The sequence below is a fragment of the Podarcis gaigeae genome (assembly GCF_964106915.1).
Source record: "Podarcis gaigeae genome assembly, chromosome: 10".
Classification (NCBI taxonomy): Eukaryota; Metazoa; Chordata; class Lepidosauria; order Squamata; family Lacertidae; genus Podarcis; species Podarcis gaigeae.
Window position 1 is genome coordinate 25,359,252 of NC_139686.1, and position 16,321 is coordinate 25,375,572.

General features: G+C 46.9%; 1 protein-coding gene across 2 annotated transcripts in view; it reads left to right on the forward strand.

The window, feature by feature from the left end:
* The first annotated feature begins 247 nt into the window (after window positions 1-247).
* The window catches only part of RFX4 (regulatory factor X4), a 63,842-nt gene continuing 47,768 nt past the window's right edge, over window positions 248-16,321 (forward strand). Inside the window, exon 1 of one of the 2 annotated variants that reach the window (XM_083700265.1) lies at window positions 248-876. In XM_083700265.1, the coding sequence (XP_083556391.1) occupies window positions 834-876 (43 nt within the window). In that variant the 5' untranslated portion in view covers window positions 248-833. The remainder of the gene's footprint in view (window positions 877-16,321) is intronic. The other variant, XM_083700263.1, reaches the window with a different exon arrangement.

Here is a 16,321-nt window from a genome sequence, read left to right on the forward strand (position 1 = left end):
GTATCTTTAAAAAGATTGTAAATGTGTGAACAGTTTACACCTAGCATGGACTCCTTAGTCCAGAAACAACCTGCGCTTCCAAGATGCTCTGAGCGATACCCTAAGAAAAGGAGGTCTAACATAGTCTTTACATGCCCCCAAACAGTGCCCGAGAGAGAGAGAGAGAGAGAGAGAGAGAGAGAGATCTAAGCCAATTTTGAACTCAGTCTGCAAGGAGCCAAAAGCTGGGTGGTGGATGGGGGAGCAGTGGAAGAAGAGGGGGCGTCTCTCTCTCTCTCTCTCTCTCTCTCTCTCTCTCTGGAACTTTAACCAAGACAAACGTTCCCTAATGGCAAGTGGGGAGGAGGGAGAGGCAGCCGGGGAAGGGGGGGGGGAGTGTCGGGCTTGCGTAGATCTGAAGCCCCCCTCGCTGGGGGAGCGCTTTTCTTATTCAAAACAGTGGCACAATGGGGTTCACATTGAGCCTTGCCACATCCCCATCTGACTAGCAGCCATTCATCAGGCTGGCCGGCCTATCAATGACATTTCTCCCATCAGGGCTCCTATAAAATGACGCTTTTTCCCATGAAACATCCGCAAACATTTTGACGGCTCTGGCGTTGCCCTGTTGGATTTACTGAGGATCTCTCCCTTTCTCTCTCTCTCTTCTCCCCCCTTCCTTCTCTCTCTCTTTCTCTCCCCCCTCTCCCCCCCCTTTCTAACCTCCACCACCCCCACACCAGCACACCTCCTTCTCCCTCTTTTCTTTCGCCGGCATCTCTGAGCAGCAAAAACAGGGGAACTCCACCAAACTTCAGGACTTTGGGGGCTCCTGCACTGTCCATGGGAACAGCATGCATTGTGGGTTGCTGGAGGAACCTGACATGGATTCCACAGGTCAGTCCGAAGCCGTCGGGGCGGCAGGGAACAGACTCCGTCCGTCTTTTTTTGCGCCCAAAGTTTGGCAGGGATCAAGGCGAGAGAGGGATCCACAGGAAAGCGAGGCGCGCTGGCCTGGGAGCCATGGGATCCCTCCTAGATTAGCCGCTTCCGCTCGAGGGGATGCGCCTGGGTGTGGATCCCCGAGGGCTGGGGAAGGTTCACTGGTTGTCACTGGAAGGGAGAGGGAGGGCCCGATCCGAGGCACGTGGACTCGGAAGACTTGCTCTCGAGGGAGGGTGCCTCGGCTTGCAGAAGCCCCCCATCTCCCAAATCCAGGTGGGCAGGATCGAGCTGGGCAGCCTCTCATTTGAAGGAATGTGAGCAGAATTGAATGAGCAGAATTGAATTATTATTATTTTTTGTGCGATTGGCGAAGTTAAACTTTGGGGTGCTGGAATGCAGCTTGCGAAGTGGGGGGGTTAGTTTGGGGGTGTTCGTCGCAATTCAAACGTCTTGGGGCGCAGAGCTTTGAGATCAGCTGGAGGGGGGACTAGGAAGCTGTTTCATAACCGGGGACGATGAGGCCCGTTTTGATACTGAGCCCCTTCCCAAAGGGCTGAAATTCCGAGATTTTAGTCCTCGCCTCCTGCCAAGTTCGGGGGCTATCGGCCTGGGACGGCTTTTGGGGATGGAAATTGCCCTAACTTTAATAATGATAATGATATTATCATTATTAATTGTCATTACTATTTCTGGGTTGGATTTAAAGTTTCTAGGCCTCCTAAACTCCCATCATCTGCACATCCCAAACTCCCCTCTGTTTTCCCTTGGAAGGGAAAACCTCCGTCCTTGCTGTGCATCTTCCTCCCAGGGGAATGTACTTAGAATTTCACCCTTAACCTTTCTCCCGGCCCCCTTTAATATCGACTGATGGTTCCTATCCAGTTTGAATTCTGTTTACACGGTAGGTGGGGGGGGGGGTTGGAATCCTCGTCCCCATCTGTTCTGGGCGCCCCCTGCGCTGCTCACGATCCTGGCAGTAGAGGTGAGGATCCCGCGCTTCACATGTGGGGCGTCTGGCTGGAGAGACACCTGTGACTCGGCCGGGGCCTGTGCCGAGAGCGATGGGGGCTCCCTCGGGGCAGAGAGAGGGAAAGAGAGGTTCGAGGCTGCACTGTGACTTACAGGCTGCAATCCTATGCAATACACACTGACCTGGAAGCCGGCTGCATGGCCCTCGATAGGGCTTACTTCCGAGTATACCTCCCTAGGATCGCGCGGCCTCGTCCGAGGGCTGCGGAATCAAAGAAGATCCGGAAACTGCAGGTGCCGCCTCGCCCAAGAGATGGGGAGGCCATCGCCCTCCCTTCTCTCTTGAACTTTAAAAAAAAAGTTGCATGGAGGGTGGCACTTTTCTACTGCGGTGTTAACTTTTGTAGTATTTTTATAGCATTTATTAGTAAGTAATTAATAAATTATTTATTCATTACTACGAAACGAACATTCCCGCCCGCTCTCCTTGGATTGCTGACTATGGAGCGACTCCCTAGAAGTCACCACGGGTCTGTCCTTCCACGAGGCCCTCGCAGTTTTGTTTTTAGGGTTTGTTTAAATATATATATATGATTTCTTTCCCTTTAAGCACTGAAATTTAAAGTTGGGTCCAGCTGTGAACTTCTTTTTGGGGAGGAAAAGAGAGGTCAATCAAAACAAAACAAAAAGGCGCTTGAGCGACGAATTCTCTTGGAAAACGCGCCTGCTTGGAAGAAACCGAGTAGGCCGGAAGGACTCGAGGAAAACTCGGGGGTCAGGCCCATATCTCTTCCCCCCCTCCCCAAGCCCTACGAGGCCAAGCCGACAGCCAACATGCTCCCCAGAGACACGGGGGGAGAAAGAGTTTTAGGCCCCCAGAAGCCAGCCGGGAGAGTGCGCGTGAGGAGGGGAGAAGCGAGGCACCCGGAGGGGCTGCTTGGCGAGCCGGGCCTCGGCCCTCTTGTTTTAGGGGTGGCGTCCCTAAAAGTTCGGCTCTCTAACTTTAAAGGAAAGAAGGGTATAAGGTACAGTTTTGTTTTAAAGCATTTCCTATGTTAAAAAAATATACTTTGAACGGACTGAGTGGGAGCGAAGGAAGAAAAGTGTCTCCACTTAGGGGTTCCCCGTTTCCATTTTAACGTCGGAACCGGGAAGCTAGACCCTGGTGTTCTTAGGACCCTTTTGCGCGCGTTAAGCAATGCACGCGACACTTGGAAGCAGCGAGACTTTCGGGGAAATGGGTGCGGAAAAGCGTGTTCCACGACGGGGCGCGCAGTTGGTGGTTTTCGGAGCCAGGAACTGAGCAGGGCTGAACTGCGCCTTTCGTGTAAGTCTCTCCAAAGCCGACTGCTGGCCCGACTGCTCTAGTGTAAAGCAGCCTCCGGGCCGGGGGACTTGGCCGCGCTCCGGGCCTCGAGGTGGCGGCGGCCTGGGCTGCGTGGCCTCGCTCGGTGGCGGGGACGACCGACCCCCAAGCGAAGGCCCGGCCGCCCGCTGGCCTTGAAAGGCGCGCCGGGCTGCGCCAACCTTCCCGGGCGGCGCGCCTGATGGAGGGCAGCGGGTTTGATTAAGATAATATTAATCAGAAACCACTTTCGCCTTGCTCAGCAGATGGCAGGGAAAGTGGAGCCTTTGGCGTTGCCCCATTCAGACACCTTCACCTCCTTTTCAGGGGACTTAATCCAATTAGGCTTTCCTCGGACTTTTCAGTTGTTATGTAAAGAATCCCCTTTTTGCGTTTGGGGAGAAATATGGCTTCATTGGAAGCGAAGGGGCGGCGGCGGCTGTGTGTCTTGGGAGGCGGGGGGGGGAGTGTAGTCTCGTTTTAATTTTTCCTCGCCATTCACCTCTTCTCCTTAATCGCTTAATGAGGAAATCAGCTGGAACGACGAACTGCCCAGCATTTCTTGGGTTGTGTAAAACTCTAGGAACCCGTTGCAAAAAAAACCCGTGTGTGTGATTGAAATAATAGAAAAGAATAATATGTCTCTAGAAATGAAACCAGTTCTTCTGAAGCAACCCCTGCTCTAAACAAACCCATTCTCTTTTCAAGAACATCTACAGCAAGGTGCTAAGAGAGAGACCTTGAAACAGATTTAACCCAAATTTAGGTACAAAGTTGAAATCCATTGGGGAGAACATGCAACAGGTTGGTATTTGAAAGGAAGTTTGCCCAACTTGAATGGATTTGTGGAAACACAGTGAAAAGCCTATGGCACTAAATAAAATGGGCATATCTTGCTTTTCATTTTTTTTAAAAAAATAGGAATGTAGAATCATAGAATTGTACAGTTGGAAGGAACCACGATAGATGTACAAATTTGAAATAAGGAAGGCGGGGAATGGGGAGAGTCGATCCACATGCCCAAGTAAATCCCTAAATTAAATCTCTACCAAAGAAATTGTAGGGGAAGGGAGGGAGGGTCGTTTTCTGTTGAGCAGCGGGGAGCTGAAGATTAATTGAAATAGGCCAGTGGCGGGACTGAGCCCGGCAGTCCAACTGGTGGTCATCCTCTACAATGCTTCTCAAGCCTGTTCCCAGGATCCAGAAGCAAAAAAGGGGGAAGTCCCATCCAGTTATATCTCCTTCTGAGAAACTGATTAGCTGCAGAACCTATTTTTAACACTTCAGCTCCTTTCTGGAAATATTTGCAAACACCTGTGTGCATGCCTAGACTGCTCCATAGTACCTACCATGTAACAAAATATTGACCTCAAACACCAGTGATTAAAAGTTAGGGCCTTTAGGAGGGGTCACCTTATGTGTCAGCACCCATCTTTTTAGAGCGGAATTGCTAAATGTTTTTCTTTCTTTTTTTCAGTAGAGGGCCACATTGACCCTTTATCAGCACTTTAAGGGTGACATGCCTGTGATGGGTTCAGCCACCCACAACTCCTGTGCATGTGCACGCACATGCTCCCTCCCTGATCCATGCAGATCAGCTGAGGAGAGGTGTACGATGTGCACCCCATCAGAGCGCCAGGTGCTATCCACCCCATCACTGTGCCTACTTCCTCCCCTTGTATTTTTTTACAGTTGCTAAAAATGGGGCAAAATGAATAAATTGGTTGGAGGCTGGATCAGGCCCCAGAACTGGGGATAGCCACCTCTATTTTGAAAGCATTAGCCATTCCTGCCCATGCTACATCCAGTGGGTATGATTCTGATGAGCTTGGGGATAGCAGTTTAAGTCCTTTTTAGCTGGTCCCTTTTTCTTTACCTTGTTTTCACCCAAGCAGAATTTACAACACTAAGGAAGAGAGAAAGTCTGTGCAACAGGACCAACAGCCAGGTTGGTGGTGATCATTCATTTATTGACTTTCTAACTGGGGGTGAGATGAAGGCATTATACGCCATTCAAAGGGATGCAGCCCTCCGATCCTCTTTGTTTTAATTCGACAATGAAACCAATGGAAAACAAAGGTTGTCTGTGTGTTTGTAGGGCAGGGGGTTGTTTATAGCCCTAATTAGTGAGCTGGTCCCCCTCCCCAAAGAGGGAGACATGCTCATTAAACAAAGATCTTAGTCAGTCAACCCACCAGATGTAGAAGGGCAAGACACCTTTTTCTCAATCCGGTCCTCTTATCAACCCTTCAACCTGTCAGGTAAGGGCCTAGTCCAGTTTCCTCATAGGTTATACCCTACCCTTCTTTCAGGAAGGAGGGCGGGTGTAATTCAGTGTCCAAATAAGGAAATACAGCCCTAGAATTCGCCATCTTAGAAGATGCTGAAGTTGGTGACTAGTTCCCAGTTACTTACTTGTTTCAAATTATTGCACAAATAAGTTGGTGGGAACCAAGTAGCCAACTTCAGCAGCATGTATAAAGGATGTTTTACAATGTGTGCAAGGGAAGAGGGGGCAGCTGTCCCAAAGCGGTTAGCCTTGTCTATTGTGACAGTCCCAGGAATGGCAAAGGAGGCCATGGGCTTGGGGAGGCCTGTCCTTGTTTTACAGCACAGGGTTGTATCCTGTAACCTAGTACATCTCTTCACTTGCAACTGAAGAGGCATACTTTCTTATAAAAACCCCTCCAGACTGGTTTTGTTTGCAGTTGTTTTACGCAACATGTAGTTGAAACAAGCATAGTGAATTAGTGGTGGTTTCATAATAGCTTGTCCGCATGTTGTTCTGCACTGCTTCCCTCAGCTGCCAACATGAAATACAGTGGTACCTCGGGTTTAATACGCTTCAGGTTACAGACTCCGCTAAACCAGAAATAGTACCTCGGGTTAAGAACTTTGCTTCAGGATGAGAACAGAAATCGTGCTTCGGTGGCGCGGCGGCAGCGGGAGGCCCCATTAGCTAAAGTGGTGCTTCAGGTTAAGAACAGACCTCTGGAACGAATTAAGTACTTAACCCGAGGTACCACTGTACCAATCGAGTTTCATTCGGCATTTAATGGGTGACCTGTTTACTGAGCATTCTGACTGATTCGTTTACAGGGAGGTTAGGAGTTGGTTAAACCAAGTGTCGCCTTGCACTTTCACAGTCCGATCCTGCAGGTGTGTTGCCCAAGACCTCACAGTCAGCTAGAATTGCACAAGCTGGATTTACCCTTCGGTGGTTGAAAAATACCAAGAGTTTGGAAACACCCACTGAGCCAAAATTGATCAAAAGGGAATTTTCTGAAACTGTTAGGTAAAATGCTCCCAATCAGCTTTGCCACCTACAGAATTTTGAGAGGTGATGAAGTCTACCAAGCTACCTTTCTGCAACCTGTTTCTTTTTAATGCAATCCCTGAGGAAGTGGGTGAGAGAGTTCTCTCTTTCATTGTGAAAGTACATCTCTTTCAGACCAGTTCCTGTTAATCTGCAAAATTATATTTAAAATCAGTATTCCTCCTCTCCCTCATCTTAGCCTGGAAAATTTGTCAGCAATTCATGTGGAAAAACGAGGGCCATTTCAAAAGTGTGAAATACTTGAATAATGAGATTTTTTAAAATTATATTTCAATATTTCAATGGTGTTTCTCCATTACTTTCCACCTGACAGGCTATTAGTTGTAAGTGAAAAGTACATGCTGTTCCTTAGCAATTCTGAATTCCTGTTTACAGAAAGTGCTATGTTTTAAAGCTGTAAATAAAAAAGTCGTTGCAAAGTTTAATAATTTAAGCTTCACAATGAGGGAAATGCTTGTCATTAAAGAAGTTGTAACTTTGCATTTTCTGATCAAACCTCAAGAGTTGGTCATTATTTCTGCACCCCCAGTGTCCCTGATTCCATCTTGGCTCATTTAGGATTTTCTGTCACGTGGTTTCACGTGGGGTCATGTATGTGTGCAGAATGGCTAAATGGAGAAGAGCATTTCTGTCAAGCCAGTTGACATTTTGTGTGTCCTTGAGGCCCGTATTCTGCTTTTTCACCAGTTTGACTGAGAACGGGGTCAGCACCTGTTCTGTGGACCCTCCTGATTTGGTCTGAATGTTTGCCATTCATTCTGCCATCCACGGTGGCGCCAGCGAGACTCCACTGCTGTCTGTGTCCTTGGAGGAGACAGTGGGGTGTGAATGTTTGTCTATGTTCTAAAAAGGGGTTGTGGGTGTATGAAGGGAAAGCACCATCTCTTTTTTCTTTTCTTTTTTACCTTTTCCCACCTGCCAGGGCCTTAGGAGGGAAAAGTGAAAATCTGTGTTGCATAGATTTAGCAACAAGTGTTTTGGGAAAAAAGTAGTGGAATAAGCAAACAGGATATAATTGAGGGGGAAGATTTGGCTCTTAGATCATGGGTGATCCCTGCCATGTTTCGGAATATGTGGTGGGGATTTGCCTCCCAAAGAGATCTGGAAACAGAGATGGACCCGATAGTCTGATGCTGTTACTGCAAGTGCTTTATGCCAAATTGCCAGTTCTGGGATTTGAAACCAGCCTATATGTTCTGCAGAATGAGGGACCCTCCAGAGTCCAAATGGGTGTTTTATTGCCGCCTTGAGAACCAGTTGCGGGACAAGGTGGGCCATTTGCCTTATCTAGCAAGCTCTTCTTAGCACAACAAAAGCAAGCTTTGGACATTTGTGATATAGAAACTTAAGGGATTTCAGCAGGAAGATGCAGGATATGCATTGATTGGAAATGAAGCAGTCTGACTACTGTACCCCAAAACTATTGCAGGCACAAGTTGCATTGAAAGCAGGATTGTGTATTATTATTATTAATAATATTAATAAATGATTGCCCTCCCTGCTAGCATCATGAGCCCAAATCATCTGGAAGAGCTGTGAGTACCCTGAGCTGGTAGAATTCTGAGTTTTACCAATTCAAACTTCAGAGTATGTGTTTGTGGTGTAGATGTGATATATTTTGAATACTCCCTCACATGAAGAAGCTTTCTGTAAATTAAAACAGGGCTGGGCAAACTTCAGGCTTGTCAGATCGACTTTGTTTCTTGCTAGAAAACCTCTCCCCAAGACCTACCAGTTTGAACCAGGTGCAAAAGGCATGCACTTATAATTATAGAACAGAGTTCTGAACCCTTATACTTGCTTTCACTATCAGAACTGAACGGAATTGAACACATAGTCCTTTCACACAAAAGGCAACTCCTGGTCAAAACTCTTTGTGGAAGTCACCCAGAGATGTACCTGTAGATCCCAATCTACCTTCTGCCTTAAAACACTATGAGAAAAGGTTTAGAAAAAACCCTTTATGTGACATGCAGGGAGGTTCCTTTTAATGTGGCAGAGCATTTTAAAAAACGACACCCACACCCACACACCTGTAGCTTGAAGTGGTGCCATTCAGAATTCTACCCCTGCCTCCTGCATAATGTGTAGAAAGAATAATGCCAGAAGTCATGCAACCTTTGACCTGGAAGCAATTCCCACTAATGGCAAATGTGTGGAAATTGTTACCATCACCAAGGACCACTTTTCACCTTACTAACAGGCAGCAATGGTGTTTGCACCATGGTTTGAGCATTTGTTTCTCTCTTTTGCACTTTCTGTGTAACAGGCACAATGGTGAAAGGAGTGAATTTCAGTTGGGTGTAGCTTGGATGGGCACATTCTTGCTTCAGTAATTAAATAAGAAGTGGAAAAGGAGGAAGCTGCTTGTCCTCTGTCATTGCTGGCTAGTGATGTATGAAACTGCAAAGGAAAATTGTTCTTGGTGGTAAACTCTTTATAAAAATAGGCTCCAAGTCTGAGGGCTCATCCAGACTTCAGCTTAATGTGAATTGTGAACCCCTTGTGTATCCTTTAATTCCCCTTTGTACATGTGGTGTTGTCCTCCAACTCCTCCTGTGCTTTCTCCTCCCTAATACCAGAGATTCCCTATGCTCTGAAAAATCCAAATCGGAGAGCTACATCAATTGCATAGGGAATATTGGGTTTTAGGGAGGACAAAGTATGGGAACAACAGTAGTTGAAGGAGATCACCATAGGGATGAGGGAAAATTAAAGGAAACACAAGGACGAGCCCTGAGACTTGGTTCAGATTAAGCCCTGCTGTTCAGTTTCAGTGATGACCAGTCCACAAAACTGATCACTTTCCTGCCAAGTGGTATAGAGTGGTTAATTCACATACACATGAACATTTCGGCAGGTTGGTATCTGCAGTGGCATCGCAAGGGGGGCGGGGGCGGTGCACCCCGGGTGCCATGTCTGGAGGGGTGACAAGAAGGCCCCCTGCAGGGTGCTCCCCCCGCCACCCCTGGGCGCGGGCCAAGCAGCCATTGCGCCGCCGCAACCACACGTGGAGGATCCCACCACTGTCCATACAGTGCTCGCGCGGTGCTGGCAGCAAACCTCTATGTAGCGACACCATACATGTGTCGTATGTAGCGACGCCACACATGCATCGTATATAGCAGCGCAATGCATGTGCAGCCGGCAGTTTGCCCCGCCCCGGGTGTCGGTTAGCCTTTGTTTGCCCCTGGGTATCTGAACTTACCTGGGGTGTCAATATGTTCCTGATGGCACAGTTCTCTGAGTTATTCATCATCAAAATTCATTGAGCTCCACATGGGCTCATTGACACTTGTGTTGGGTTTCCCCTTCCATCAGCCTCAGCCAGCACAATGTTGCGAGTTGTAGACCAAAAACATCTGGAGGGCAACAGGTTATCAATTCCTGATCTAGCAAAATATTGGCACAACTAACCAGCCTAGATTTGATTGAAACAAGGATCGAGTTCATGCAACCACTTTGGGCCATCTTCCATCTGTTCTGGCAGATCGTACAATTCCCAAAGTTCCCTGGGAAGAGGAATTGATTGTTAAACCACTCTGGAAGCTGTAGCCCTGGAAGAGGAACAGGGGTCTCTGAACAACTCTCAACAAACTACAGTTCCCAAGATTCTCTGGGGGAAGTCATGACTGTTTAAAGTGGTATTTTACTGCTTTAAATGTATAGTGCGGATAGGGCCCAATATTTGTTGGATCTTCCCCAAGACCTCTGTACAGCTAGATCTCAGAGGGCCTCAGAAATATTGACATGATAGGGGAGATGGAGAAGCACCATTCAAGTCTGATGCCTGTCCATAGTCAGAGTGCTCCCTATACCCTGACCAAGTGAGAAAAGTTTGCAAGGAAGAGTAACTACTAGCAGGTTTTCATAGCCACAGACTTGCTCCTAGTAGTGACATCTCCATGGTGATTGCAGGGAGCCGTGTTTTCGGAGTGAGGTAGAGGGGTGCCCAGGGAAATAGCTGCTTGTAATTGTGGGAGGAAAGAAAGCAAAATATTATGAGTTTGCAGTTGTGCTTTAAGCAGCGATTGGAAGCAGGGGGCACCCGAAGAGAGGCCATGAGCCCACAACAAAGGGGGAAGGAGGAGGGAGGTGGAGAGCAGGGATCCAATGGAGCATGCGTTGCCCTCCTTCCTCGGACAATGAGGGAGCCCCTGCAGCTTGCTGTGAAATAAAAACCATCCAGAAGAGAAGGGAAAGGAAACCCCGCAGAACAGCTCCCAACAAATCATTCTTAATCACTCATTAACAGTCCTGTCCAAACAAACTTGGGAGGGGACCAGCAGCATCACTCCGGCCACCTCAGAGAGAGAGAGAGAGAGCGCAATATTCACCCAGGCCAAATTATTACTGGTGTAGCTCATTTCTTTTCATTCATTCTCATGGCCCTGGTTTGATGTTCCAAAGCTCCTTTCATGGGAGCACATTGGTTGCTCTGAAATGCTTAATGGGGTTCCCTTTGATCAGGGTAGCACTGAAAGAAGCCAGAAAAGAAAGAGCAGTGTAAGGCGGAGGGACAACACACACACACACACAAATAGGCCCTCAGGCAGCAATCCTGTACACATGGACCTGAGAGCAAACCCTTCCGAGGTAGACACGCATAGGATGGGACTGCTACTTCTGCATTTAAAACAAGCCACGCTCGTGACATTACTGGGACAAAGTTGGCCTTAATGGCGCCAGAGCTAAACGCTTCTTTTCAATACGATGTTTTGAAGTCAGTCAGGAACTGGGGAGGCAAAGAGAGCAGTGATCTTTTGCCCATTTTTTGAGCTGTGTCCGGGCAGTGCCAAGGCCGTCCCATGTGCATCTGTAGTGACAATTGTTTGCCTCTCTGAATCAAAGGGACTTAGAACCTGGCTAGTGGAAAGCGAATCCTTGACCTCCTTAAAACTCTTTGTGGCACCCTGGATCCCCTTCAAATGTCACACGCTTCTTTCGGAGATGGTGCAATGCAGCCATTGGGTGGCAGAGTGCTGAACAGGGTCACATCCATACTGTGTGTTTAAAGTGCTCTTGTACCGCTTTAACAAGCATGGCTTTCACCCCCAGGAATTCTGGCAAGTTCACGAAGGGAGTTGAGAGGCTCCTCACAGAGCTGCAATTCTCATTGCTGAAAATAAATGATGCTTCTGCTGAAAATGCTGGAGTTGGAAAGCAAGCATTTTGGGGAGGAAGCATCATCAGATACTTTAATAGCCATTCTGATACTGGTGTTTACAAAGTTGAGAAATGAACAGGTGAATGACGTGTTGTTGTTTTTATTTATAGTTTAGCAACTGGGACCAGAACTTAGTGACGGAGCATGTTTTGCATGTGAAAAGTCCCATTCTCTAGTATCTCTTGTAGCAGGTGATATGTAAGGCCAGTGCTGGAAACCTGTTGTCAGTCAGAGTAGACAATTCTGGGTTAGATGGATAATTTAAGCATCCAATTGGGCATAAGGCAGCTACCCTACATTGTTCTGCCGATATAGTAAGCAAAATTTATATTCCCATGTCGAGTGGAACAAATCCTCTGTTTGTTTAGAACACATGAGTGCACCATCTGCACCTGTACATTGAAAGAGGATCATACCACTTTGAAAAGTCACGGCTTCCCATGAAGAATTCTGGGAACTGTAGTTTCTTAAGGGTTGCGAGCTGCCCATTCCTCTCACAGAGCCACAGTTCCCAGAGTTCTCTGGAAAGAGGGGTCGATTATTAAACCACTCTGAGAATTGCAGGTCTGGGAGGCGAATAAGGGCCTCCTAGCAACTCTCAGCACCAAAGAACAAAGTACAATTCCCAGGATTCTCCGGGGGAAGCTACGACTGCTTAAAGTGGTTTGATGCTGCTTTAAATCTAGAGTGCAGATAGGTCTGAGGCCTACACTTTTACGTAGCCAACCAACCATATCATAGCCTCCCATGTGCTTAGCAACACCTCCCCTCCCCCTGACTCTTTGCAGGCATTAAAAATGGGGAAGGAGGTTATAGAGTCTTTGATGGAGAAGTAGTATACTTGTTTGAGACATTATATCACAGTCGTTGGGAATTGCTAGTGAGAAGATGCTGAGGTCCTGCTTGCGGGTTTCCCACAGGCACCTTGGCTGGCCACTGTGAGAACAGGATGCTGGACTAGATGGGCCATTGGCCTGATCCAGCAGGGCTTTCCTTATGGTTTTATGTCCATATCCCATACCTGATTAGTGACTGACTGTGCTCAGCACTGTGGGTCTTAAGTTGTGCAAGACTCCTTTAGAACCATTTTAAAACAAGATTCTTTTGACATATAAAGTAGAATATAACTGAGACAGCAGCATCACCACAGCTTACCTGGACAGGACTAGGCTGGGACAGGACCACAACAAGGCTGGGGCCACACTGGTGCACCAGCAGAGTCAAACTGGTGCTCCCACCAGTCTATCGACACAGCCCCAACCATGCTGCCATCCTACCCAGCACCAACCTTATTCAGGAAAGCTGCAGCAAAGCCAGTACTGGGAGGGCAACTCTGCCCAAACTTGAAGTTTACAAGCTGGCTTTCAGTGTTTTGAAGGAACATGAGAAGCTGCCTTATGCTAAGTCCAGACTATTGTCCATCTAGTCCAACAATCGCTGCCCCAGCCAGCAGGAGGTCTCTAGGGTCTTTGGTGGAGAGGGATCTTTCTTATTAACTGCTACCTAATCCTGTCCAATGGAAAGGCCTGGGACTGAACCAAGGCTCTTTAGCGTGCCCAGCATATTCTCTGCTACTAAGCTACGGCCTCTCCCATTCACTCAACCACATATTTTAAATCCGAGTTGATTTTGTACCATGTCAGCCTTCCAAGTCTTCGCTGAGGGTCTTCTCTGTGGTGGCACCCCAGTTGTGGAATGCCCTTCCCTCTGAAGCCCACCTGGCCCTGATACAGTGGTACCTCTGGATACGAACGGGATCCGTTCCGGAGCCCCGTTTGCATCCTGAAGCGAACGCAACCTGCGTCTGTACACAGGACACTATTCGCCGCTTCTGCACATGCGCGCGGCATCATTTTGACTGCGCATGCGCGAGCGGCAAAACCCGGAAGTAATGTGTTCCGTTACTTCCAGGTTGCCATGGAGTGCAACCTGAAAACACTCAACCTGAAGCAACTTCAACTCGAGGTATGACTGTAATATCTTTGTTTCCAGTGCCACGTTGAAGCTAGGCTGTTGATTCAGGCTTTGGAGTAATGTTGAACCTGAACTGTGATTTGTCTGATTTTTTAAGACTGCTGCTTTTTATTGGGGGGGGGGTGCGTGCACCTGCAGACCATTGATTGAAGATAGATGGTGGGTTAGAAATAGATATATAGACAGACAGACCGAATATGAATAGTTCAAGGTATGTTCAGATCACAGGCCAACCTACCCTCAGAACTTTTGCTTTAGGCCATGAATACGTTCAACTATTCAAAAGGTTGGGAGGAATGTTCAATTTTATTTTATTTTGTGGACTGAATGTAAAAATAAGAGACAACCCAGATAAACTGAAACCATAAAAGGAAAAGAAGAAGCTTGGTAGGGGAGGCTATTTGCTAATAAAATGATGTGCTTTATTGTAACACTATTCACAAGGTAAATGTGCATGCAGTGAGTACACTTGGAGGAATGTTCCCAACCACATGTACAGTTCAGTTTGGTCATGTGTAGTGACTAGACAGAAAGTTAAGTGAATGCACAGAGGTTGGGGATGGGACTTGCTAACATATGCCCACATATGTACAGACACATAACTTGACTTTACAGGTCTTGTATGATTGCAGTGATTACTTGCTTTTTTTGTCTGTGTTTTATTTGTTTTCTGGTTCTGTGTGTGAGATAGGTGCATTGCTTGTTGTTGGTTATAGGGTTCTAAGCATTGTCAGCTTTTCTTCTGTGAAATGGGCTTTTTTGTGGTGTCGACAGTTACTTAGATTTCCACATGCGCTCCCTGGAGAACTTCTTGATGTACCTGCTGGACACATTTAACACCATATGGCCTCGACCTAGAGGATAGTACATTACCAGCATTGTATAGTTTTAGCAACTGAAAGCCTTCTGAGTATTCCATCCTCAGAGCTCAATACTTGCCACCTTGGAAACAGCACAATTTTTTACTGCTGCTGAAGGCAGAAGGCGAAATGTTTGCCATAAAAACCTAAATTCTCTGTTTTGTTAATCACTGCAATACATTTATTTCTACAATTTGCACAAGGTTTTTCAACCAAAGTGACTTACAGGGGTTAAAGCAACCAAAATTGCAATGGGACGAACTAACCCGCACAGCACCACAAATTAAGGAACAGAGGGAACTCAGCAGCAACAAACTTGAATACAGAAGACTAAAAGCCACAGAGCTATAACTGTATGTAGCCATAATGTAATTTAAAAGGGTCTTGCTGCACGAGGTATTTCACAGCTGAAGGGATGCCGACAAAAGGTCCTTTCAATATGTAAGTAAAACAGGCCATCCACACAAAAGGGGGGCATCCTCAATTTTGGGGGAAGCTCCAAAGTTTGCAGAAGTTAGGGGGGAAAGATTGAGAGAGGGGAAAGCCCCATGGATGAATTACCGTAACCCTTAGAGAAGGTCACCAGTGAGGACTGAGCATGCTCAGTGAGCACGGAATGCTTGTGGAATGTTGAGAAGAAGAAAAATGGAAAACTGGGTATGATGGAGAATGGACCATCCTGAACAGGAAGATCCTTCCAAGTTCTTTAAAATTCCTTTCCCCCCTCTTCATCCCATATTACATAATCGCACCAGAACCAAAATAGCTTCTAAAAATAAGCAAGCGTAGCCTGAACTTGTTCTTTCTGACCCAGGTTGACCCCAGCCAGCTAACTAATCCATCAATTCAAGCTGCATATCTTTAACGTGCTAAATTCAGCTAATTTCATATCCAGCGATGAAGGTATTGATCCTCTGGATCACAATCTGCTTCCAGTACGCACAAGCTGGCTCGTAGATTCAAAGCTGTTGCAATGCACCCTCGGGAGGAGCCCTATTAGTGAATATAGTAATATAGTACATTAAATAAAAAATCTTTCCCCCATCCGTGCAAACAGTGAAGTATTGTTAGTTCTCTGACTGCTTCCCACTTGTCTTTCCATTCGTCTGTACCAAATTATAACTGGAATGGAAGACACCATCGGCTTTGACACTGAAATCCGGAGCAGCTGAGTAAACTGCCTTTTAAAACAGTAGCTGGGATGAAAGCTGATATAATGGATGTTTTGTTATTTGATAGATAATAAGGGGTGGAGGCAGCGTAATTGGTGGTAATTACAGCAATTGAGGTTTATGGACTGCTTTCCAATATATGTGTATGCAAGGATAGTGTTGCACTACAACTCCCATCATCCTTGACCGTCGGAACTGATGGGAGTTGTAGTCTGGAGGGCTCCACCTCAGCTACCCCTTCTCTAATGTTTTGTGTGTGGATGCATAAGGGAGCATGAGCTTTCGGTTGTGGGAGATCTCACTAGTGTGAATCTGCCTGAATACCAATTGTTTCCCCCTTGGTAGAGAAGGAGAAAGAATTATGTAATGTGCCTCCAGAATGCTTTGCCAGCAAGGCAGTTAAAAACAAAGTTGTTTAATACATTGTGCAACTCAGCAGGCGGCACCTTGTTGGTGGTGCCTGGTTGGCACTGACCCACAACAGGGCCTTTTCAGTGGTGGTTCCCAGTTGTGGAATACTTTTTAACTGTAACTGGTTTTAGCCGCATTTAAGTGTAATTGTTCTTAGAATGG